At 52.2% G+C, this 22,743-nt stretch overlaps 1 protein-coding gene across 1 annotated transcript; it reads left to right on the top strand.

Annotated features, from left to right (window-relative positions):
- Positions 1–5,929: 5,929 nt before the first annotated feature.
- PIANP (PILR alpha associated neural protein) lies at positions 5,930–7,532 on the top strand. The gene is made up of 5 exons (XM_054386979.1): positions 5,930–5,946; positions 6,089–6,654; positions 6,820–6,901; positions 7,133–7,360; positions 7,511–7,532. Exons 1-5 carry the CDS (start codon positions 5,930–5,932, stop codon positions 7,530–7,532), a joined length of 915 nt encoding a protein of 304 aa, XP_054242954.1.
- The last annotated feature ends 15,211 nt before the right edge of the window (positions 7,533–22,743 follow it).

The raw sequence follows: 22,743 nt of genomic DNA on the forward strand, positions 1-22,743 counted from the left end.
CAGGAACAGTAAGAAACTGGGAGTCAGAAGATTGGCAGACTCATGGCATGTATTGCAGACAGGCACTAGATGTCAGGGGACTGGCATCCTAGAGAGCTGCTTGGAATGGGGCCACACTCACAGTTCCCAAATGCAGGGAGACTTGAGCTCATAGGACTATTCATGGGCTTCACATACTCATTCCTTAGCTAACAAAATGTTCAAATGCACCATCCCCCTTCCAGCTGTGGATTCTGCCCCAGACTAGGATTTCCATACCCATCCCCTAAGGGTTCACTCTAGTACCCTATAACAGGAATTCCCACTGGCACTGACCAAACACTGCAAGACCTTCACTGACATAGGGCAATCAGTGTCAGCCTCTCCCAGCTGCTGCCACCAACCCCCTCAGCCTCAGACACCAAGTAGAGCAGCCTTGACGTGCACTACTGCATTCAGACTGCAGCCCCCCACATTCAGCCCCCTCTGTGCGCTGTGGGCCCTGGCCCCGTGCACAGTAAGGACTCCTTCCCCAGATGGGCTTGGCTCAGCTCCCCGCAAGGTACCAGCATTCAGATTCACTCTGAGCTGCTTAAACTCCTCCAAGTGCAGCAAAATTAACTCCCTGGGGCAACTGTGGGAGTCCTCCCTTTGCCCACCTCCACCCAGCCAAATGCAGCAGCGCTGGGGTTCATGCTTCCTGCTACTAAACCAGTAAGGACTGCATCTCTGCCTCTTGGACCATGAACTCTGGGATCTTCATGGCCACTGATTAAAACACAGGCATGGTATGTCCGGGGCAACAGAGAGCGTGTGGGGGTCTCACCACCAGCACCTAAACTTGCTCTGCTCGATTCTTGGAGATAGCTGCTAGGTTCCACAGTCCCACATCACAGGCTGGCATCAGTAGGCATCACCATTACCCTTAATTCTGACTGGGAGTTAAAAAATGATGGCCAACCTAGTGTTCTTCCACTGCCAGGAGGGCTGGGTCCTCCTCGGGTTTGTTTTGATTGTTTTTTATGACTATTCCGAGCGGGATCGTTGCGGCGGGGGAGCTGGGCGAAGCGAGGATTTGCATGAAGCTCTTGGCACTGCGGGGTTGCTTAATGGCAAGCAGTATTTCAGCCAGCAGTAAGTTTCATAATCTTGGCCCAGCTCCTGTAAATGTTTTGTTCCTCAGGGTCATGAGCCTCTTTCCCCTTCTTCCATCCTTTCCCTCTTTTCCCAAACTGGTTGGCAATTTCATTGTTCCAGCGGAATGTGAGGTCATCACTGCATAAGGAGAGGTGATTGATTGCTTAGGTCACTGGGTCCTGTCCCTTACTGGGCTTTGAATGCTGGCTTGCAGACCTTGAACTGGACTCTGTGCTCAAAGGTGAGGCAATGTGGGGTGCAGAGGGGCACGGTGGTGCATTCGCAGCAGCTTGAGTCACTGAGCAAACAGAGTGCTGCATTCTGAACTAGCTGGAGCGCTCAGAGAGCAGACAGCTTCAATCCTAGAGGCACAGTATCACAGCAGTCAAGCTCGAGATGTTACAAAAATACAGATATATCATCATCTGCCAGCTGAGCCAGACAGAATCAGATGCAACCCTTTTCCTCTCTCTACCCACTTCTCACTGACACGGCTTGTGTGTGCTCAGCTCCATTCAGTTGCTCTCCAGTCAGAGCTGATGTCGGCCAGGCATTGAGAAAGCTGTGAGGTTCTCAAATTTTAAGGCCAGAGGGACCATTTTGATCACTGAATCTGACCTACAGCAGAGCACAGGCCAGAGAATTTCACTGATCTCCTTTCCTGCATCAAGCCCATAACTGAAGCCTCCCTGTTAGAAACAGGGCCAGACGAAGTCCCCAGGCAGTTGGGACCAGGTCACTGCCTAGGTGACTTCTGCTGGTGTGTGCCCCTCCTCATTCACAGTTTTGTTTCTCATCTGAATTTGCCAAACTTCAGCATTCAGCATTCTGCAACAGCAGGTTACAGCTTGCATTTGATGTGAGGGAGCTGCAACGTGGATATTGCCTGTGCACGGCTTGCACCTTGACTCTTTTATATTTCAGTAGGATTTATTTTTGGGACCATGGTGTCCAAGAGACCTGGACACAGAGAAGGAGCTACCAGCAGCGAATCCTAGGGCTTCCTAGGGGCGTGGCAGCATCCAGACTCCGGAGGTCAGGGAGGCACATTCAGGGTGTAGCCTGTGCTCCCTGGTCTGAGCAAGAGTGCAGCAGGCTTTGCTTCTAGCCAGCAGTTAGGATGTGAATCTTCAGTCCCCTGGGTGAGCTGGGTTCCCAGCCATACCTCTTGGCATGGCTACCAAGATCTGCTCTCTCATGTCCCAGCAGTGGTGGGGCCGTGCTGTGGGAGACTTACAAAGAGCGAGGAAGCTGGGGAACAGCAGCAAGATTCATGCTTCCATCCTGCAAGTGTGATGAGAGCAGCTCTGAATAGATTAACCCTCAGGGATCTCTGGTCTGGATCAGTAGTGAGGTCCATCTGCAGCAGCAAAAAGTGGTGTAATTCTTACTCACAGCTTTCAGGCAGCAAGATTCACAAACGGAGCTCAATGAAGTGCCCTAGGGGAAACAGCTTTGTCATTCACACTCTTGTCATCTGTGCATCAAAGGACTGGAATGCTGCGATGAAGGCTCTCTACCTACAGTGAGAATACACAGGTCCATCTTTGGATGCTGGGAGCAGCTCTGGCTGGTTTTCTCACAATTAGACCTGGGAAACAGATCTGAAAGCAAGAGCCATGCCATGTGGTACCGGTGCAGACATGCAGTCTCTCTGCTCTGGCACACAAAGACTTCTTGAACCGTGTAAGGTGTGTGGATACTGGGATTTGAAAGTTCAGGTAGTAGGAGCCTTGGTGTCCCCTCCTCCTTTCTGAAGACCTGTTTAATCAGCATCTGCACTGGGAGCTGAGTTAAGGGCATTTGTTACACTTGCCTTCCCACACAGGAGCATCTGTGCCCAGGACACAATCCCCACCACCAGTGGCTAGCTACAGATGCCCCAGACATGTCTTAGCTACTGCTTTGTTAATAAGCCACAGGGACATCTGTGCTTTGTCCTCCATGCACAGTGGACACCAAGCCCTCACCAGCCAGCATTTCCACCTGAAACTCTCCTTTGCTCTTACGGTGTTTATGCTGTGGGAGACATCTCTGTGCTTCTCCCAACCCCTTCACAACCTCCCCTGTGCGTGCTAATGCAGGACATGCTCTCAGGCTCTGGCCACCAGATGATTAGCAAATCAGAACATATAGAAGAAACTTCTTGGCTGAAAGGGTTCTCAAATGCTGTAACAGGCTCTGCAGGGATGTGGTCGAATCCCTATCCCTGGAGGTGTTTAAAAGATGCTGAGATGCGGTGCTGAAGGACGTGGATTAGCACCAGAGATGGCAGAGCTAGAGAAAGTTTGAGCCAATCCTATGATTCCATGATTCTGTGACTGAGACTGACTGACATTGCCCCCTTGCTGCACTCACCACCTTTAGGGTAGGGGCACCAGTAGTCACCTGCTCTTCACCACTGGCAACTGAACCTGTGCACAGCAGTGTCTCAGGTCTGAGGCTCACACCTGATGTCCACGTTGTCACCTCCACAGCATTATGTGCTCACGAGGAGGTCAGTGCTGGGGCTTGCTCCTTCCCTCAACTCCTGTTACAGCTCTTACCTGTACCAAAGGGCTGAAATTCAGACTGCTGGGGGTGAAAGCAATTCAGGATTTGGCTCTGTAGGGTTTCTTATTCCCAGGCTTCAGACCCTGGGAATCCCCAGTCTTGGGGTGCTGTTGCTGGTGCTCACAATTTCAGCCGAGAAGTGCAGCAAGGTCTCCATCATCAGACACCCCAACAAGCAAGAAGAGCAGTGAGACGAGCGATCCAGCACACTTATCCACCTACACCCAAGCGGGTTTGTGCTGCTAGAGCCATCTGCCTTAGGAGGAGTGTTGGTAGTTGCATGTGCTCTAAGGTCTACCTGCACCTGGAGAAGATCTCCACTCCTGGGGTGGCACTGGATCCACATCTCCTGCTGCCTGATGCAAAACAGCCCCTGAAGAGCAGAGCTGTAACAGGATGTCGTGCCACAAGCAGAACAGGCTCTTCACCCCAGGGAACTACTGTCCCTTGATGAGTCCCAGGCACTCCAAGCCACCTGGAAAGCACTCAAGCAGTCTGTGTGCTCTCTAGCCCAGGGACTCACATGAGGAGGTCCCTGACACTTAAAATTCCCTCCCTTTACAAAGTCCAAAAGAAATTGTGTCAGGATTTGTGTTGCCAGACATGATCTTCCACAGCATCGTGATCATAATCCAGATGGCCAAGATCTCACCAGCCTCTGGCTTCAGAAGAAACTTGCTCCATTCTGCTACCTCTCTGAAGAGCTGCATTTTAATATCGAGTCCCCTACAAAGCTTAGGGGTTCAGGAGCAAAGTACAAAGAAATGCTGAGAATAGCTGCTCTTTTCTCCTCATCTTCATCTCAGGATCCCTCCAGAGAGCCCTCTCGCCCCGAAGGGAAGGGCAGGGCACTAGCCGACAATTCCTTTTCTTTTTTCTTTCTCTTTTTTTTTTCTCCTGTGAACATTGTTTAAATATTTAACAGAAGGAAACTAAAAATATCCCCAGTTAATGCAGCAGGAGCTAGACAGCTCTTCACTCTTGGTGCCCCTCCTCCCAGCCCCTCTCCTCAGGTGCACAATGTGGGCATGAGTCCCCTTACCACAGCATGCAGTGGGCTCTTCCCTCAGCAAGAGGAAGCCTTCTCAGGAGGGGCTGCAGTTTTAGTTCAGGGCACGGGCTGAGCTGGAGGGGGCAGCAGGAATGCCTTGGGAGCCAGGAGGTGCAGGGCTGCTGCCCTGGGGGCTGGAGGTGCAGAGTTGGCCTCTGCATTGACTCCCTCACTCAGCATCCCCCCATTTCTCTGTCCTGGCGGGTGCAGAAGAGCATGACCATGGAGTTGTCAGCATTTGTCCTTCGAGGATGAAGGAGGAAGCTGAATATCTTGAGTGACTTTGTGTGTGTGTGCGTGCGAAGGCGAGCACAGGTCAGGACCATAACAGCTCACAGGGCAAAGCTGGCGCTGCGCAGTGCCCGGCTGAGGAAAGGGGCAGAGGTATGAAGGGCAGCTCTGCCACTGCCAGACTGGTGCCAGAGGGGAGCATGTGGCTGGTGCAGAACTCCAGCAAGGGGACTTCCCCTTACGCTGCTTACTGCTCAGCCATGGGAGGTGGGAGAGAAGGGGAGGAATAGGGAAGAAAGGGAAGGATGGGACAGAGCAGAGAACATTAGGACAAGGAGTATGGGAAGATAATTCCATGCTAGCCAAGAAAAAAGCAAATACTAAATATTTGATAGGCTTGTTTTTGCTCTTAAATGCTTTAGTGAGGCTGGACTTTTCTCGCTGATTCACTCTTTCTTGGTCTGCTTGGTTTCTCACTCTCATGCTTCCCCTCTTGCTCCCTCACCCTGGCACACAATGAGTAGGCTCCTTTTTTAATAAATGGATCACACACTCTACACTATAAATAAGCATAGGAATTAAGAGTCCAACTTGTTCCAGTGATAAGCAAACAAAGATGCCAGATCCTCCTCTTGGACCCCAGACAGGGCAGTCCATGGGGGAGCTGCGCTTGTGCCTCTGCATGTGTGCTCCAGAGACTGCGCCCTGCTTTTGCATACATGTGCTAAGGTTCCTGTCTCCCTGTGGCACTGGGGTCAGGGGGATGATGCACCTCTGTGCAGGGCAGCATGGAGGCATGGGGGGCACGAGTGCTGGAGTGGGTGTCCACTGGGGCTGGGAGGTTGCCTGCAGTGGCACACACTGCTCCCAGGGAGAGAGCAGTCACTGCTGGGTGAGGAGACACTGACACCTCTCCTTTTTGTTCCCAGTGAAGATGAGACAGGATCCTCAGTGAGCAAAGACACTGCTGTATCTGAGATGGAGCCCAGTGCCTGGTAGGTTCACAGCTTCCCACATTCGCTGGCAACACGAGAAGGCGACAGGAACGTAGGCTGCTCCCGGCTACTCCGGGCTTGGCCTTTCAACGGGAGGGACATTTCAGATAAGACTCTCTCCTTCCTCCCCGCTGGCCTGCAGCAGGATGCCTCCACTCCTCTCCTGCATCCACTCCCTGCAACTTTGGCATCTCCTCCTCCTGGTCTCAGCTGTCCCTCCTGCTGGCGTCTGGTCTCTTCGCTCTCGGGGCCCGGCGGCTGCTCGACCTCTCTGCACCCGTCGGAGCTCCTCAGCTCCGCGGCCCATTTGCATCTGGGACAGGACCTCAGTGCCAGAGAGGGATTCTCGCTTTGCCCTGCCCCGCCAGCGGGCCCCGGCACAGCAGGCAGGAGAGCTGCGGCACGTCATGAGGCTGCGGCGCCAGGCGCCGGGGGCTCGCCCGGCCACCCCCTCTGGCTTTGAGGACGGAATGCCTTCCTCCCAGTACCCCTGGGCCATTGTTTGGGGCCCCACAGTGTCAGACGAGGACGGAGGAGACACCAACTCAGCCAACCCAGGCTTCCCGCCGCTGGGATACACCTTCGTGTCGCCACACGGGATGGCAACGGCGCAGCCCAACTCCCACTCGCTCCTGCACAATGCGGGGCTCAACCTGCGAGAGACGCCGGCCACCCTGCGGCCCTTCTTGTTCGGGCCCCGGGGGGAAGGTAAATCTGCCCTGTGCTTCTTTCACCCCCTCCCTGTCCTCGCAGGAGCAGCTGCTTCTGCAAAATACACGAGAGCCCCAGCAGGAACCCCGCCTTGCACTGCTGCTCACCGGGGGCTGGTGGGGGTGGCTGCCGCACCCCCCCATGTCACCATCTGTCTTGCAGGTGTGGACCCACAGCTGTACATCACCATCACCATCTCCATCATCATTGTCCTGGTCGCCACTGGGATCATATTCAAGTTTTGGTGAGTAGAGTTTGGGCTGATGGAGGCTGCCACCACCCCAGTATCGGTGAGTGGGCAGAAGGACTGTGGGCTTGGGAGCCATTTGTCCCAAGGGAGCAGATCACATTCTGTAAGCCCTTGCTGGGCTCTAACACTGAACATTGCCGGACCCCACGAACCTCTGCCTCGTTGAGCGCTGGGGCGTGTCTGAGAGGCTGCTCTTTCCCTCACCCCTTGTCTCTCTCTCCAAAGCTGGGACCGTAACCAGAAACGCCGGCGGCACTCCGGGCAACAGGGCGGTGGCAGGCAGCAGGAAAGCCAGCAGCCCCTCACGGACCTCTCCCCCACCACCATCAGCATCCTGGGGCCCTACAGTGACTCCCTGGCCCCCACACCCAAGGCAGAGGAGTCCAGGCAGGGCCAGGAGGGTGTGGAGAAACTGGGGGACCACAGGAAAAGCACAGCCTTCCAGCTCAACCGGTGAGTGCCCGAGGGAGCTGGGGTGGGAAGGGGCAGTGAAGGACAGGGGCAGAGGCACGCTGAGGCAGGACAAAGGTGCCAGCTGATTGGAGTGGTGGTGCAACGTAAGTGCCTATTGCTAATTAATTTCTGATTCCCTTTTCCCCCCAGAATCCCACTGGTGAACCTGTGACACTCACAGGAGAAGCAGAGCTGGCTCCATCCACCCTCCTGTCACAGCCAGCGAGCACAGGCTCCTGCTGCCCCTGCTGCCCCAGGAAAAAAACACCTCCTTGTGCCACAGCTGCCCACCACCACCACCAACGCCACCAGGATGTGCCTGGGCAAATGGACGAGCTTCTTGCTGGGGGAAGGTTGGGGGACTCCCCCAGCCCACGCAGGACAGGGTGATGAGAGAGCAGAATGGTGGGAGGGAAGGCAGCTGGTGGTGGTGTGAAATCTTGTCCTGCCCAGCTCCTCTCCTAGCACACACACAGACACATACATGGATCTCTGTGACTCTCCCACCAGTGCATGCCTGACGCCGGGGGTAGGCGAGGTGGAAAGGCGTACCCCTGTCCCTGTGGGCCCTCACCCCTCTGTGTGTCCCTTCCCATCTCGTGTGCTTTGAAGTGAACATCTGGAGTTCAGTGGCTGCAGGATTACCTGCAGGGGCTCAGTCTCTGCTGAGCTGGGACTCAGGTGGTTGCAGGTTCTTCTGGTCCTGAGGCCTTGACCCCTCCCAAGGGGAGGTGAAGCTTGGGCAGAAGAGGCTCGCTCAGCACCTGGCCCCTGTCAGCAACCCATTTCCTTTAAAGAAACATCACCTCCCCCTCTGGATGGAAGATACTTACATCTTGCCATTTTCTTGCTGCCTAATACTCTGTTTTCACTCTTCAGTTTGCATCTTTCTTCAGCCCCCTGTCCCCATTTCTCTCAGTTCCTTCCACCACCACTTCTCTCACCAGTTAAGTTGGAAAGGTTCCTTTGGCTTTCCAAATGTTTTGGTCTCTTGGGAGCCTCCTTGCTGTCCCCCCTCCACCTCCCCAGTCTCCTACAGCAAAGCTCTTCTGAAGAGCACCAGTTAGATGGTGATGTTCTTCAGAAAATCTGAAGTGAAGCTCTCTTCCCATCATGTTGCTTATCTCTTGTGCATCGGGACCCTGCCAGAGCAGCTAAAGTACAGCCTGCAGATACAGCTGAGCAACTTGGGATTTGCTGGGCTGAGGTGGAGAGTTGCTTCCAGGCACTCATGCCACAGGAAACAAGCAGCAGACTTGACTCTCTGGGAATGACAATGAGCAATTTAGACTTGACCTTGGGAACATTTGGAGGATTGCCCTCTGCTGCTGATGGGTGTCTCCTGGAATGCAAGGTGACTGGAAGCACACAAGGCAGCATCCACCAAGGGCATGAGAAAGGGGATAGCTGGGATGTTCACCTCCAAAACTCTGTTGCCCCAGCTGGTTGGGGATCAAAACCAATGGCACGGGTATCAGTGCAAAGCAGATGCCTGAGCACATATTTTGGGGCTGTGATGGTCTGTAGGCCAGGCAGCCACATTGTCAGTGAGCTGTGTGAGCAAGGTCAGCACATCTCAACCTCTTCCTATGTATGGACTCATGGCTGTGACTCTGAGAAAGTGTGAAATGGCAAATTTCAGCTTAATGACAACAATTGCTTTCCCCTGGCTTTTGTGGATGCATGAAAAGCAATTCACAAGCCACTTGACAGCCACTGAGCTGAAATTAGGTAGATTTAGGTAAAGGTGCCCCTATGTTGTACAAACGGCTTGCTGGACTGATGTGGCAAGAGGCAGGAAATGCACCCACATTTTGAAGGTCCTGATGCACCAGAGAAAGTCTCTGACAAAAGTCATCTTGGAGAAAAGAAAATGGACCTTTCACTCTTCATCTCTGCAGTAAAGGCCTGTGCTTTATAGGGAGTTTCCCTAGGTGCCTGGTTCTGCCCATGTACCCAGTTGAATTGTTAGGTGATCTCAGGCCCCATCTGACTCACCATGAAGGACATTCCAATGAGAGTGTAAATTGCAATGAGCTTTGCAGAAAAACAGTACAGACTGGGAGAAAAGGACAAGTCAAATAAAATTACTGTCTTATTAAAAGCACAAAATAGCTGAGAGATGTAGGTGGAAAAGAACTCTGGAGGTCTCCAGTCTAAGCAAAGGTTGAGTCTCCACATAGAGCAGAGGACACTCTATTGCTGTATCCTAGATCCACCTATCACTGAACCTTTTCTTCATCCAGGCTCCATTCAAGGCTTTGGTGGACATTCAAGCTGCAAATGGACAGGACAGAAAAGGTGGCAGATGGCTGGTGCTGCCTGCTGCCCCGTTCACCACCGCCTCCACCAGCTGAGGGCATCTCAGGGCTGTTCCTCCTCTTGCTGGCACATCAGCACTGGGGAAGGACAACTGCATGTGGTCTGCAAGAGGCTGCTTATTGCTGGCAGTTTACAATGGCTTGAATTGGTTTCAGTAATCTTCCAGATCAGATTAATTAGATTGCTCCTTGATCAATAGTCCTTGTTGAAACAAAGCCAGAGTTTAGACTCTACCACTTCAAGGGCTGCCCTTGGACTTTCCCCGTCTACATGCTGCATGGAGAGAAGGTATGTAAGAAAGTGGCAGGGTGCAGTGAAAACATTCTCCAACACTTGATGCAAGGAAGCCCTGTGTTCTGCTGGCCAGGCTTTTGGAACCTCCACAGACAAATCTGATTTTGGCGGCTTGGGGTGGGGTTTTTTTCCCTGTTTTACACCTCTCTGGTATTGTTGGCTTGAGTTGTTTTTTTTGCTCCTCTTTTACACCTCTCTGTTTTTGTTAAAAGTACCTCCAGGGAATGAAGCCTTTCGTGGATGCTGTGGTAAGGGGGCAGCTGGGCAACACTTACAATGATGGACACTTGGACATGCTGAACATCTTTTCCAAGGCCACTTTTTCCAGCCAAATATGTCTTTATGGCAGTCAGTCACTCTCTCACACAAAACAGGTTAGATATATGAAACAACCTCATTGTGCTGCCCAAACATGCATTGCTACACTTTGTCCCCAGAACAAACCAGTCCAAGCACATGTGGACACACAAGCTTCTTCCAGTCAATAAACAATCTCACTGGGTCTGCTTTCTTCATGGCTGGAGCCTTCTAAAGCATCATCCCTTATGCAGACTGGAGCCAGACCATGCCTGCAGCCTCTTCCCTGTCCCAGGCTGGTATTCTGTGAATTGTGCATCAAGTACCAGGTCAGGGCAGAGGTCAGCACCTTTTCAGTCACAGCCCGTCAGGTTTCCCTGTCTTCTAGGTGACTGGAGGAGAAAGATCTGGATCTGGTTTTTTTCCAGTGAAAATTTTACAGAGAGAAAAGTGTGTGGGAAAACCAACTGCAAATGTTGATGGCTTTGGGCTGAGCCCAACATTTCTGTGTTGTGAAGAGGCAACATCCTGATGGGCCAGCTGAGTTGAAGGCACCGTGTCTGTGGGGAGCTCCTGGGGGAACATGGCTTGGTTAATGCAAGGGTGGTCCCTGTGAGTGCAGTGGGAAGGAGGGAAGGTCTCAGGGACAACCTCTCCTTTCCACTCTGTATTGTTTCAGGACAGGAACTGAAGCCTCCCCTGGTTACGCAGCAGAGTGTCAGGACCACAAGGCCAAATCCTGCTTTGGGCTTTCCTATTCACTCAGTTGCAACTGGTAGGCAGGGAGCAGACCTCCAGCAGGCACTTCACAACAGGGACTCACACCCAGCCAAGCATCCCATGGCTTCAGAGAGGGCTATCTACCTCTTCCTCAATGGCACCTAAGTGCCCTTGCAAATCTGGTCTCTTCATTCCCCACAAGGAAAAATGCTTAGAAAAGAGCTGTTTGTACATTCCCTGCAATTCCCAAACACGATCACCTTCAGACTGCTCTGAATTAAACCACAGCACAGCCCCAGAGCCCAGCCCTGCAGCACAAAAACCCTGAGCCACACTCCAGCTCCCTGACTGCACCCCTGCTGACGTCTCACTGTAGTCCTGGCCCTACCTTGGCAAGACCACATAGGTAGGGCTCCCCTTTTTTCCACCAACTGCTGTCTCTCTACTCCTTTTTTCCTGTTGTTTCCCTCTCCCACTGTTTTCGCACTTCCTACTCCCATCCTGTACCATGGTTTCCCTCCCAGTTAACTCTCCCCTCCTGCTGTTTCATTCTCCCCACCCCTCTCTTGTTCTCCCTTCACCACTCAGTCCTGTTCTGCGACTCCCATCTTCCCCTCCGTCCTCCCTCCTGCTTCCCTGCTCAGTCTTGCTCTTTCCCCTCCTCTGCCCTTGTGAGCTGTGATATATATTTTTTGTAGGATTTCTCTTCTCCTCGTGGTGAAATATTCAATTCTTGTGGGATGTTAGTTTCAACATTTTTAAATAAATCTTTGCAAAATACTGCAAGCAGAGCTCTTAGTGCTGAGGAAGAGGCTGTGATGGAGATTCCAGGGTGGAATGAGAGGCAGTTCACCCTGGGAAGACCCCAGTGGAGTGGGAGCTCAGACATCTGGCATCCCACAGTCTCTTCTTGGGGGGCAGAGAGGGCAATGTGGCCCTGCAGCCCTCTCGTCTCGGTCTTCTTGCTAGCCAAAGAGGCCCTTTGACCCTCCTCTGTTCCACAGAGCTGTTCTGCCTCTGTAAGCTGCTGCCTCCCAGCCACGTTTTGGGACAGCTTGTCACATGCTGGGAGCCACCCATGTGTCTGGGAGAGGTGCAAGAAACTGGGAGGGAAAGGAAGGGAGATGGAGCGATGCCGGCACAGGAGCCTGCCGCACTCTGTTCCCCGCGGCTGCCTCCGCAATTTCTATTTCCAGCCCTGCTGCCTCCCCTCCTGGCCACAGTGCTGCTGCTGCTGCTGGTTTCCAGGGCTGCTCTGTAATTAAGCATCTTTGTCTCCTGCAATTCCCCCACTTATGCTCTGGTGGTGGCTGGTGCTGGTGTGGGCACAGAGGAGCTGCTGTAGACCAGCCCCAAGACACGGTGGCCACTCCGAAAGGCTGCTCCTGCTGCCCGAGTCCTTCAGGCACTGGAGGTGTCCCTGCTCCACTGCTTTACTGTTGGAGCAAGGAGCAGGCTCCCCAGGCCTGACCCGATATTGGACTCTACCTTGGGGTCTCTGTCCACTGGAAGGACCCAGGACCACCTCCTGCTGCAGGGCCAGACCACTCCACATGGCACCTTGCGCCCTGGACAGGGTCTCTGTGGGCCCATTGGAGAGCAAACACACGAGTGGCTGGCCCAGGACACCCACGTGTGAGAGGCCAACCCACACCTCTCCTGCCCCTGTGCCAAGTGTGAGAGGACAGTCCCTCAGCCCTGCTGTTTGAGGTGACTGGCCACTTGTTCCCTCTGCCTGATCCTCCCCAGCAAACCACCTGCAGCTGAGGCTGGGCAGGCTGGGGAGATTTCACTGAGGAGATGATAAATTCTCCCTGTGCTGAAATTTCAGACTCATGTACTCATTGGTGCAACGAGATGTCTTGCAGAAACCTCATCCTCTTCCAGCCAGAGCTTCAGCCCTTCCTGCTGGCTTGTTTGTCATCGGATGTTTTTCTCTCAGGGCCCTCTTGGCAGAGGCTGCAGATGCTCAAATGTTCCATTTCTTCACCAGGATTTGCTCTTTGCCTTACAGAAGACTTGTGAGCTGCCCCTTCTTCTGACTTCCTGGAACACTGACTCCCTAGTCTAGTCCCCATCACCACTTCCCAATGCATCACTCTTGCCCTCCTGCCCATGCTGTCTTCCTACCTTTCTAGCCTGGTCCCAGTCCTGCCTACCTTGCCAGCATCTCCCCAGCATCCTGGGGAGGGAGCTCACCTAAGCTGAGACCTCATCTGGAGTGCTGTGTCCAGCTATGGGGCACCCAACACAAGGACATGGACTTGCTGGAGAAGGTCCAGAGGAGGGTCATGAAGATGATCAGAGGGTTGGAGAGGCTCCCCTGTGGGGACAGGCTGAGATAACAGCCCTGTGGGCTGTTCAGCCTGGAGAAAAGAAGGCTGTGGGAGACCTTAGAGTAGCCTTCCAATACCTGAAGGGCCTACAAGAAAGCCAGGAAGGGACTTTTTCACAAGGGCTTGTAGTGACAGGATGAGAGGGAATGGACTGAACCTTGAGAAGGGCAGATCAAGACCGGAGATCAGGAAGAAATTCTTTGCAGTGAGTCTGGTGAGACACTGGAACAGGCTGCCCAGGGAGGTTGTGGATGTCCCCTCCCTGGAGGTGTTCAAGGCCAGGTTGGATGAGGCAGAAGGTGTCCCTGCCCATGGCAGGGGGCTGGAACTGGATTATCTTTAAGGTCCCTTCCAACCTAAACCAATCTATGGATCTAAGAAATTAAAAATAAATAGATCAGGCAACTGTGAGCAGGAAGGTACTGGTGGGAAAGCACCATGGTCCTTGCTGTGCTCCTCAGGGCTGTGGTCTGAACAGGGAACAGCAGCACGGACCAAGTGGAGTAACTCCTGTGTAAGCCTTGATGCAGAGGGGATGGCCAGCCTCAGGTAGAATGAAGCTCTCTGCCCTGCTCAAGGATGTGGCTGTGGGCAGGGCCATTCAGTCAGGAGCACAACTGGAAGCTGCCATGAGGAATTGCCCTGACACAGGCAACCACTCACTTCAGTGCCATGTAAAAGAGTTAAGTAGTTCCCCTGCTTCATTCCTGCTTTGATCCTGGGAGGCAGAATTGAATCTTCATTGAGGGCTGCTGTGTCTCCAAGAGCACATTGCCCTCAGTGAGTAATAGACTGTTCAGTGACGCATTCCACATTGATCCGAAGCCCAGCTTTCTCTGGGAGTGACCAGAATGCAAGCAAAACCAGCTTCAACTTCAGATCAATCCTCACAAGGAAGCTGGCAGGGAAACAAATGTCAGTCTCTGCTCCAGGGACCTGTCCTGCATCTCTGTGGCTCCTGGTTAGAGCTCCAGTGGCAGCAGGGCAGATGCTCCAGGGCAGCCAGGCTGGTCTGAAGGCCAGACTTTGTCGACTGCTGGACATACCACAAGGGTTCAACAAACAAGATAGCAAACAAGCCTAGAGTGACTCACATTTTTGAATGTCAGAGGAACATAGTTTGATGTCTACAGCATGCACTGGTCAAATCTGCATTACAGCCTGGCCTGGCTGAAGGGATGCTGATTTCTCAGGAAGATCACCTAAGGAAGGATGCTTGGACAGGCATTGTGAGTCTCTTAGGTAGCATCCAAGCCTTGCTAAATGATTAGAAGGTGGAAGGTTTCTGAGCTGTTCCTAAAGGAGTGGTGTGTGTCCCCTGCTAGTGTCTGAAGAATCAATTTAGCCAGGCTAGTGCCTTGTGAACACACAGCTGAGCATCATCATTAACCAAAACAGGTGGCACCAGTTAAACACATCTGCAGTGGAGGTATTTGATTCACACCCATTTGGTGATGGGGTATATAAGCCTGAAATGGCATGCTGGAGGGGAGGGATGACATCCAGCTTACTCAGGAGGTTCAGTAAGTCCAAGTGCAAGGTCCTGCACCTGGGTAGGGGCAATCCCAAGCACAAATCCAGGCTGGGAAAGGAGCAGCATCCACAACCTCCCTGGGCAACATGTTCCAGTGTCTCACCACCCTCACTGGTAAGGATTTCTTCCTAATCTCCAGTCTCAGTCTGGCTTCTTTAAGCTTCAATCCATTTCCTCTCATCCTATCACTACAAGCCCTTGTAAAAACTCCTTTTCTAGCTTTCTTGTAGCCCCCTTTCAGTACTGGAAGGCTGCTCTAAGGTTTCCCTGGAGCCTTATTTTCTCTTTTAGTACAAGGAGCTGAAGCTGTTATTCATAGGCCTTAAAGAGAGTGATGAGAGAGCAGGAACATGAGGGAGGACAGAAAAACACAGGTTGTGGTTAGGATTAAATGATGAGGCAGGAAGAGGAAGCAGAGTCAGAAGAAGGGTTCAGGATGGAAATTTAGAGCAAGAGAGGTTTAAGAAGAGTTGGGTAAATGAAGACAAGATAGGTGAGGCAGGGGTCTAGGAGCTCATGGGTACCAGGGTGATGCTTAGCTGAAGCCCTGGTTTAGCCTGAGTGCTCACACAGCTCCTCTGGTCTTCCCAGCTGCCTCCAGAGCAGCAGGAGGGTTCTCCTTGCCTGCCTCCTGGGAAAGAAAGGGGAAGCAGAAGGGACTGTGGATATCCATGGCTCAGCCCTTAGAGCTCAGCCTCGGTGCTGCACTGCGGACACAGCCCACATGTCTGAGACGCAGGATTGTCCTAAAACGTAGATCAGAGGGTGAAAGTCTCTTCAGCAGGTTTAAAGGCCTCAGCCCTCCTGATGTGCCTGCCAAAGGATAATGCAGTCCCACTTAAAGGGTGTTGTTCCCTTTTGCTGCCAGCCCTTTGAGGTGGAGGCCACATCATCTGGTTTACAGAAGCACCAAGAATTAAGCTATGGAGGTTGCACTCCGCACATGCACAACACTGAGACCACCAAGAAAAAGGCTGTCAGTGCCTGCCCTTGGGCTCCCAGAGACATTTCAGCCTCTGGCCTTTATTGCTATGGGGCAAGAACAGGACCACCTGCAGTGGTGCAGAGTAAGAGAGGAGTTAATCAGACTGGGAGATGAAGGCACTACAAAGCCCAGAAAGTATGACACATGAGAAAGTGTTTTGCTCAGGTGAAACCAGGGATGCAAGAGTGAAGGAGAGCGTAGTGGCACAGACTCAGAGCATTGCTTTGGTTGGAAAAGACCTTTAAGATCACTGAGTCCGGTGCTAAACCATGTCCCTCAGCACCACATCTCTGCCTCTTTTAGACACCTTCAGGCATGGGGATTCAACCACCTCCCTGGGCAGCCTGTGCCAGTCTTTGAGAACTTTTTCAGTCAAGAATTTTCTTCTAATATCCAACCTCAACCTCCCCTTCAGGCCACTTCCTCTCCTATCACCTGTTACTAGGGAGAAGTCTAACACCCACCTCCCTACAGCCTGCTTTCAGGGAGCTGTAGGGAAGAAGTCTCCCCTGAGCCTCCTTTTCTCCAGGCTTAACAACCCAAGTTCCCTCAGCCACTCCTACCCAGACCTGTTCTCCAGACCCTCCATCAGCTTTGTTGCCCTTCTCTGGGCCTGCTCTAGCACCTCAATGTCTTCCTTGTAGTGAGGGCCCCACAACTGAACCCAGTGCTGAGTACAGGGGGACAGTCCCTGCCCTGTTCCTGCTGGTCACACCATTGCTGATCCAGGCCAGGATGCTGGTGGCCTTCTTGGCCACCTGGGCACATCCTGGCTCATCTTCATCTGGCTGTTGACCAACACCCCCAGGTCTTTTCCTGCTGGGCAGCTTTCCAGTCACTCTGCCCCCAGCCTGGAGCACTGCATGGAGTCTGCATCAGAAGGGCATGGTGGATGAGCTCCTGTCATGGTAACGTGAATCCAAGCATCTTTCAGGACAGTGGATGAAGGTAGGTGTTTCACAACTTCTGAGCTGACTCTGCATCCTGGGTGTTTGCTGCCACTTGTTTTCCTCTGCTGTGATCCTCAGCTGCTGTTTCCCTGCACAGAGGGTTTCACACACCCGCCCGGGCTGCGCTTGGTTGCTTTGCTGTTGAAATGTGCACAATCCTGTGCAGCTCCACGTGACACCTCATGCAAATTGTCCCTTCTATTGCTGTGCACATTTGAAATCAATGTGGGTATGAACACAGCTCGGACTCTGAAGGCATTGTTTCGACTGAGCACTCAGCCAGCTGCCCTGATCCCTCCGCTTATCTCGGGAGCAGCAGCTTGTGCCTCTCCTGCCTGCCTCAGCCTTCAGCTACAGGCACCGTGTGCTGGAGGTGATGGGGCTGAGATGAAGGTCAAATTTCAGGCCTCTGCTGAGTTTGCCAGTTGGTGCAGCCAGAAGATGAGTATTTAATGGAGAAGCTGGAACAGCAAGCTGATGTCTGAGATGGGTCTGCAGCCATGCATTCACAGGGAGCAGTTCTGAATCCTCGCAGAGCCAGGCCAGGCTCTGGGCAGTGCCATGCTTGCCAGTGGTTCAGCAGCTCACTGAAGTGGCCACAGGCATCTAGGAAAAAGCACTGGCATTGTCACAGCAGGAACCGAAGCTGCTTTCTGGAGAATCTTGTTTCTTAAAGATCAGAGATTCACAGAACCATTAAGGTTGGAAAAGACCTCTGAGGTCACCAAGGCCAACCATCAACCCAGCACCACCATGCCCACTAAACCTTGTCCCAAAGTGCCATGTCTACACATTTTTTAACACCTCTGGGGATGGTGACTCTACTATCTCCCTGGGTAGCCTGTTCCAAAGCCTGACCACTCTTTCAATAAAGAAATTTTTCCCAATATCCAACCTAGACTTTCCCTGATGTAACTTGAGGCCATTTCCTCTCATTCTATCACTTTTTATTTGGGAGAATAGAGCAAACCCCTACCTCACTTCAACCTCCTGTCAGGGAGTTGTAGAGAGGAATGAGGTCTCCCCTCATCTTCCTTTTCTTCAGGCTGAACAGCCCCAATTCCCTCAGTTGCTCCTCACCAGACCTGTTCTCCAGATCCTTTACCAGCTTTGTTGCCTTTCTCTAGGCCTGCTCCAGCCCCTCAATGTCCTTCTGACTGAACCCACTCTTCCAGGTGTGGGCTCCCCAGTGCTGAGTACAGGGGGACAACCACTGCCCTGGTCCTGCTGGCCACACTATTGCTGATATAGGCCAGGATACTCTTTCTAGTAGTGGATCTGCAGATAAAGGCAACTGCTCTACATATAAGTGACCTATCTTCTTGAAACCATCAGATCCCAGTGAGACCATCTCCTGAAGAGCCCAGCTGGAACACAGGCAGTAGTACAGTATCTGCCCTCACACATACAAGTCATTTCAGCAACATTTTTCATGCCCATGTTCGCTTTCCTCTTCCTTCTGGCTATGAGTCAGCAGCTAGGCTTGAAACCTCTGTCCTTCATCACTGAGAGAGATGTAGACATCACCCCAGCAGTGCCTTAATCTTCTGTAGCAACCAGAGCAGAGCCTGTCAGCCACTGAGTTTGCTGTGACTCCTGTTTGATCCCCGCCTCCTATAATCCACTGTCGGCTGGCAGTGAAGGATTTCATGCAAGGATTTCTGCTTTGGGCACTGAAGTGCAGACAGGTGCCTAGAGGCAGAGGTGGCTGGGAGCCATGTGCCATGTCCCAGCACTGCCAGTGTCCAGGGCTGGTGGCAGGACTGAGTGAATCAGGAGATACTTCAAGGCAAATGCTGCTGGTTCACCAGAGCACTCAGCCTGTGGCTGCCCTAGGAGAGCTGCTGGCATCCTTCCCTTTGCCAGCTGCTCCTGGGGCATCCCCTTCTCTCATCCCCTTTTGCCATCCTGTGTGAAACCCTGCAGGTGTTCAAAAAACTTGTAGACATGGCACTTTGGGCCATGGTTTAATGGCCCAGGTGTTGTTACACTGACAGTTGGACTCAATGATCTTAGAGACCTTTTCCAACTGCGACAACTCCGTGATTCACCCAGCTGACTGTGCCCTCTCTGGCCCAGGCTGAAGAGGAGCAAAGAAAGCAGAGGAGCTGGCTTCAACTCCCCAAGTGCCCAGCTCACATGGGCACACACTCCCCTGGGCTTGCAGTGTGCAGCTCATCAGAAATCCCCTCAGATCTCCAAGACACCCAGCTGTCCCCCGAGGTAATGGGTCCTGGGCCTGCCTGTCACTCACTGTCCCCTCCAATTTCCCTGCTAGCTGTCCTCCTGCTGGAGGCAGCCAGGATGCAAGTCCTGTGCTCCATGGGTAATTACAGCCCTGCAGCTCTCTCTGCAGCCTTTCAGCCTCAGACACCCAGCACTATTTCCAGGCAAGCCCTGGGCACCCCAGCTTGGTCTGCTGCTTTAAGAGCAAAGTCGTTATGAAAATGTCCTGCATTGCATAAGAGGAGAGGGCCAGCAGAGATCTCCTGGCCTGTGACAGGCAGCCCCACTGCACAGAGACTCTCTTGCTCAGGGAATTCCAGCCCCAAAACACTTTCAGCCTCCTGGCCTCCCTGCTGCTGCTGAAACGCTGTTCCAGGTCCTTGCACTGGAAGGTAGGAAGCTCCTTCTAATTTCCAACCTCAGTGTACCCATGTCCCAGCTTGTGATAATTCATTCTTCTGCCAGCATTGTCCTCAGGCTTAAACTCAATGTCAAACCCCTTTGTTAACACAGAGTTAATGTTGCTTGGTGATAGCTCATTCCCTCCCAGAACATTATGTTCATCAAAACACAGACTTGTGGAAACCCAGGACATTTAGAGTTAAAGTACATGCCCAGGCAACCTTCCTTCTGCTCCTTTGGAGCTGGCAGCTGCCAGAAAGTTCTCCCAGCTCTCTGCATTCACTGCATCAAGTGTAAAGTGTTCTGGGGTGGCTGAAGGGAGCATTACATGGGGGACAGTGCAGGACTGGGAGCACCAGAGGGGATGAGAAATGAGAGGAGAGCAAGGGGAAAGGAGAGACTAGGGGCAGACAGTGAGGTGTACCTGACTCCCATCTCTGTGCCAAAAGGCAAAGTGTTTCTGTCCATGGGACACCCAGGCACTCTCAGTGCAGTGCTTTCAAGGACAGGAGATGATTATGTGCAAGAAGTAGGGGGAAGGACAGAAGGAGATGATTATGTGCAAGAAGCAGGGGGATCCTGTAGCAGAAACAGTGTGGCTAGAAGGGCTAGTGAAGTGATGGTCCCCCTGGGAAGTGATCTTCCTCAATGGTGAGGCCACATCTCAAGTGATGGGCTCTGATTCCTCACTACAAGGACTCTGAGGTGCTGGAGTTTGTCCAAAGAAGGGCAATAAAGCTGGTGAAGGGTCTGGAGAACAGGTCTGGTGAGGAGCAGCTGAAGGAACTGGGGTTGTTTAACTTGGAGAAAAAGAGGCTAAAGGGAGACCTCATTGCTCTCTACAACCCCCTGAAGGGAGGCTGGAAATAGGTGGGGTCAGTCTGTTCTCCCAGGTAACAAGCAATAAGGCAAGAGAAAATAGCCTTAACTTGTGCCAGAGTGGGGTTAAATTGGATATTAGAAAAAAAACAACCTTCACTGAAAGGGTTGTCAAGCCCTGAAAGAGGCTGCCCAGAGCAGGATGGAGCTGGTAAGGGGAAGAAAGACATGATGGTGGGGAAACTGTCTGTAGCTTGCTCTCCTTCTCCTGAGGAACTGCCTCCTCCTGCCATATGGCTCCACGCCTTGCCTGCTGGAGAAGAAGTGGTGTCCAGGTATGTGACATAGGTTGGGAAACAGTGGAAAGCTTGCACGATGTGCTGTGACTAGGTAATACTGCTGCTGAGCTTAGCTCTTTGGGAACCACAGCATGAGGTAATCCTGGGGGATAAGCTGCCCTCAGTACAGGGAGAGGAAGTAAGGCAGCTGGTGAGTTTTCGGTGATGATGCTGTAAACAAATGTGAAAAATTACTTCCCTGAACATTATGTTTAGCTGGAACTTGGGAGCCCTGACCAAAGGGATTTGCTCCAGACACTGGGAAAGCTCTGGGATACAACAAAGGGGCAAGAGCTGCTGAAACCTGAAAAGCCACACACAGTGCTGAAGGCCAAGCCTGTTACTCTGAAAACCTCTCAGTGTGTCTAGGTCTGTAATGAATTCCAGAGAGTTTCAAGGGGTACAGGCTCCATGCATCCCTGATGTTACAGACTGCTAAACCACTTGTAGCAGCCTCTGCTTCTGGGCTTCTGGCACTTGGCCAAGGTGCTCCTGGCAGACCCTGTTATCCCCAGAACCCCAACAGCAGACTATTTGTCTGACATTAGGGTTTATCCTGGCTGGATCTGCTTCCTGCCCCTCCAGCTTGCACAGCCCCAAGCCCCTCTGTGGCAGCCTCTTTGCTCATCCCTGTTAGGTGGATGAACAGGCTTCTCCTCCAATGTGTACTTCAACCCTGAAAGAACCCCACTCCAGCCTCAGTTCATCAGGAAGATCACGTTGAGCCCATCAGACCTCACTGTCTGACAGGGTAACTGCCCTCCCAGACACGGGAGGATGGAGCATTTGTGACACATCTTGACTTTGAGGCTTTTGATGCAGCAAAAGGCACTAAAGTCTCACACACAAACTAGGGGAAACCCCACGGCTGGAGCTGCCAAAAGGTGCACCCAACTGCCAAGGAGGATGTGCATCTGTCTGGGGAGATTGCACTGTCAGAGTGCAAAGGCACTTTCCAATGGGCTGTGGGTATCAGCAGATTCATTTTCATCAGGGAAAGCTTCAGCTGGGTGATAGGAAAAGCTTTTAAAGCACCTAGCAATAAAATGCTGGCCTAGATTGGCCAAGGGAGCCCTGTCACTGGAGGCTGTCAAGAACAGGTTCAACAAACATCTGTCAGGGATGAGTTGTGCTTATTTCATCTTGTCTCTGGGTCAGGAGGATGAATTAGATGATTGCCCAAGGTCTCGTCCCAATTTCATTCCCCACAATTAAATTAAATAAATCTCAGAAATCATTGGCAGAAGCAGGCCACAGCAAGCTGTACTCACTGTGTTCCCCCCACCCTGAGTCAGGCATTAGGTGAGCACTGCCCAGGAGCTCTCCAGGTGTAACCCAGATGTGAGACCAATCTCTTGTCCCTCTGCTGCTGAGAACCATCCCAGTGAAACCCTTTCGGCTCTGCTGCCCTCACAAGCATGTGTAGAACGTTTAGTTCAGACAGGCTTTGGTGCATCGTGTGCTGGTTACCAGCTATGAAACCAGCCCTGAGCAACCTGCTCTAGTGGAAGGTGGATGTTGGAACTAGAGGGATGTTAGGAACAAGTTCTGCACCATGAGGGTAGTGGAACACTGGAACAGTGAGATGGTTTGAAACTGTCTTTTTAATTTTTCTTTGCAAAGTTCAAGCAGAGAAAGTGCAAGAATGTAAATAAGTCACTATTGGGTGTCAGAAAACAAAATAATGATTGTTCTAAATGCTTCCATTGGAGAGAGAGAAATATTTAAGAACCATTTTTCAAAACAAAGCTGGGGCAGTCTGCAGTCGGAGTGGGGAGTTCGCTTCCTTGCTAGGGTGTCTGGCTGCTGCTGCTTCTTCTCTTCTGGCTGAAGACAACACACTGACCTCGGTGAGCTAAGGTAACAACTTTCTGCTTTTAACTAACTCTGCTTTCTGCCAGGGGGGCCTGGGGCTGAGGCCCCTTGGGAAGTCCCCTCAGGGGAAGCAAAGGCAGCTTGGTTGTGCTTTTCTGTTGATTGTATATATTTGTAAATGTTGTGACTTGTGTATATTTGTACATATTCGTTGCATTTCATCATAGATTGCAGATTTGCTTGTGAATACAGCCTCTCATTTGCTTCCAGACTGAACTAGCTGGTTATTGTTGGTGTGGGGGGAATTTCAGCTTACACTGACACAGGGAGGTAGTTGAGACCCCA

Source organism: Indicator indicator, chromosome 14, assembly GCF_027791375.1.
Source record: "Indicator indicator isolate 239-I01 chromosome 14, UM_Iind_1.1, whole genome shotgun sequence".
In the NCBI taxonomy this organism is placed as follows: domain Eukaryota; kingdom Metazoa; phylum Chordata; class Aves; order Piciformes; family Indicatoridae; genus Indicator; species Indicator indicator.

Coding starts and splice junctions, on each gene's coding strand:
- PIANP (XM_054386979.1), top strand. Junction 6,902..7,132: donor GGGATCATATTCAAGTTTTG/GTGAGTAGAGTT, acceptor CTCTCTCCAAAG/CTGGGACCGTAACCAGAAAC. Junction 7,361..7,510: donor ACAGCCTTCCAGCTCAACCG/GTGAGTGCCCGA, acceptor TTTTCCCCCCAG/AATCCCACTGGTGAACCTGT.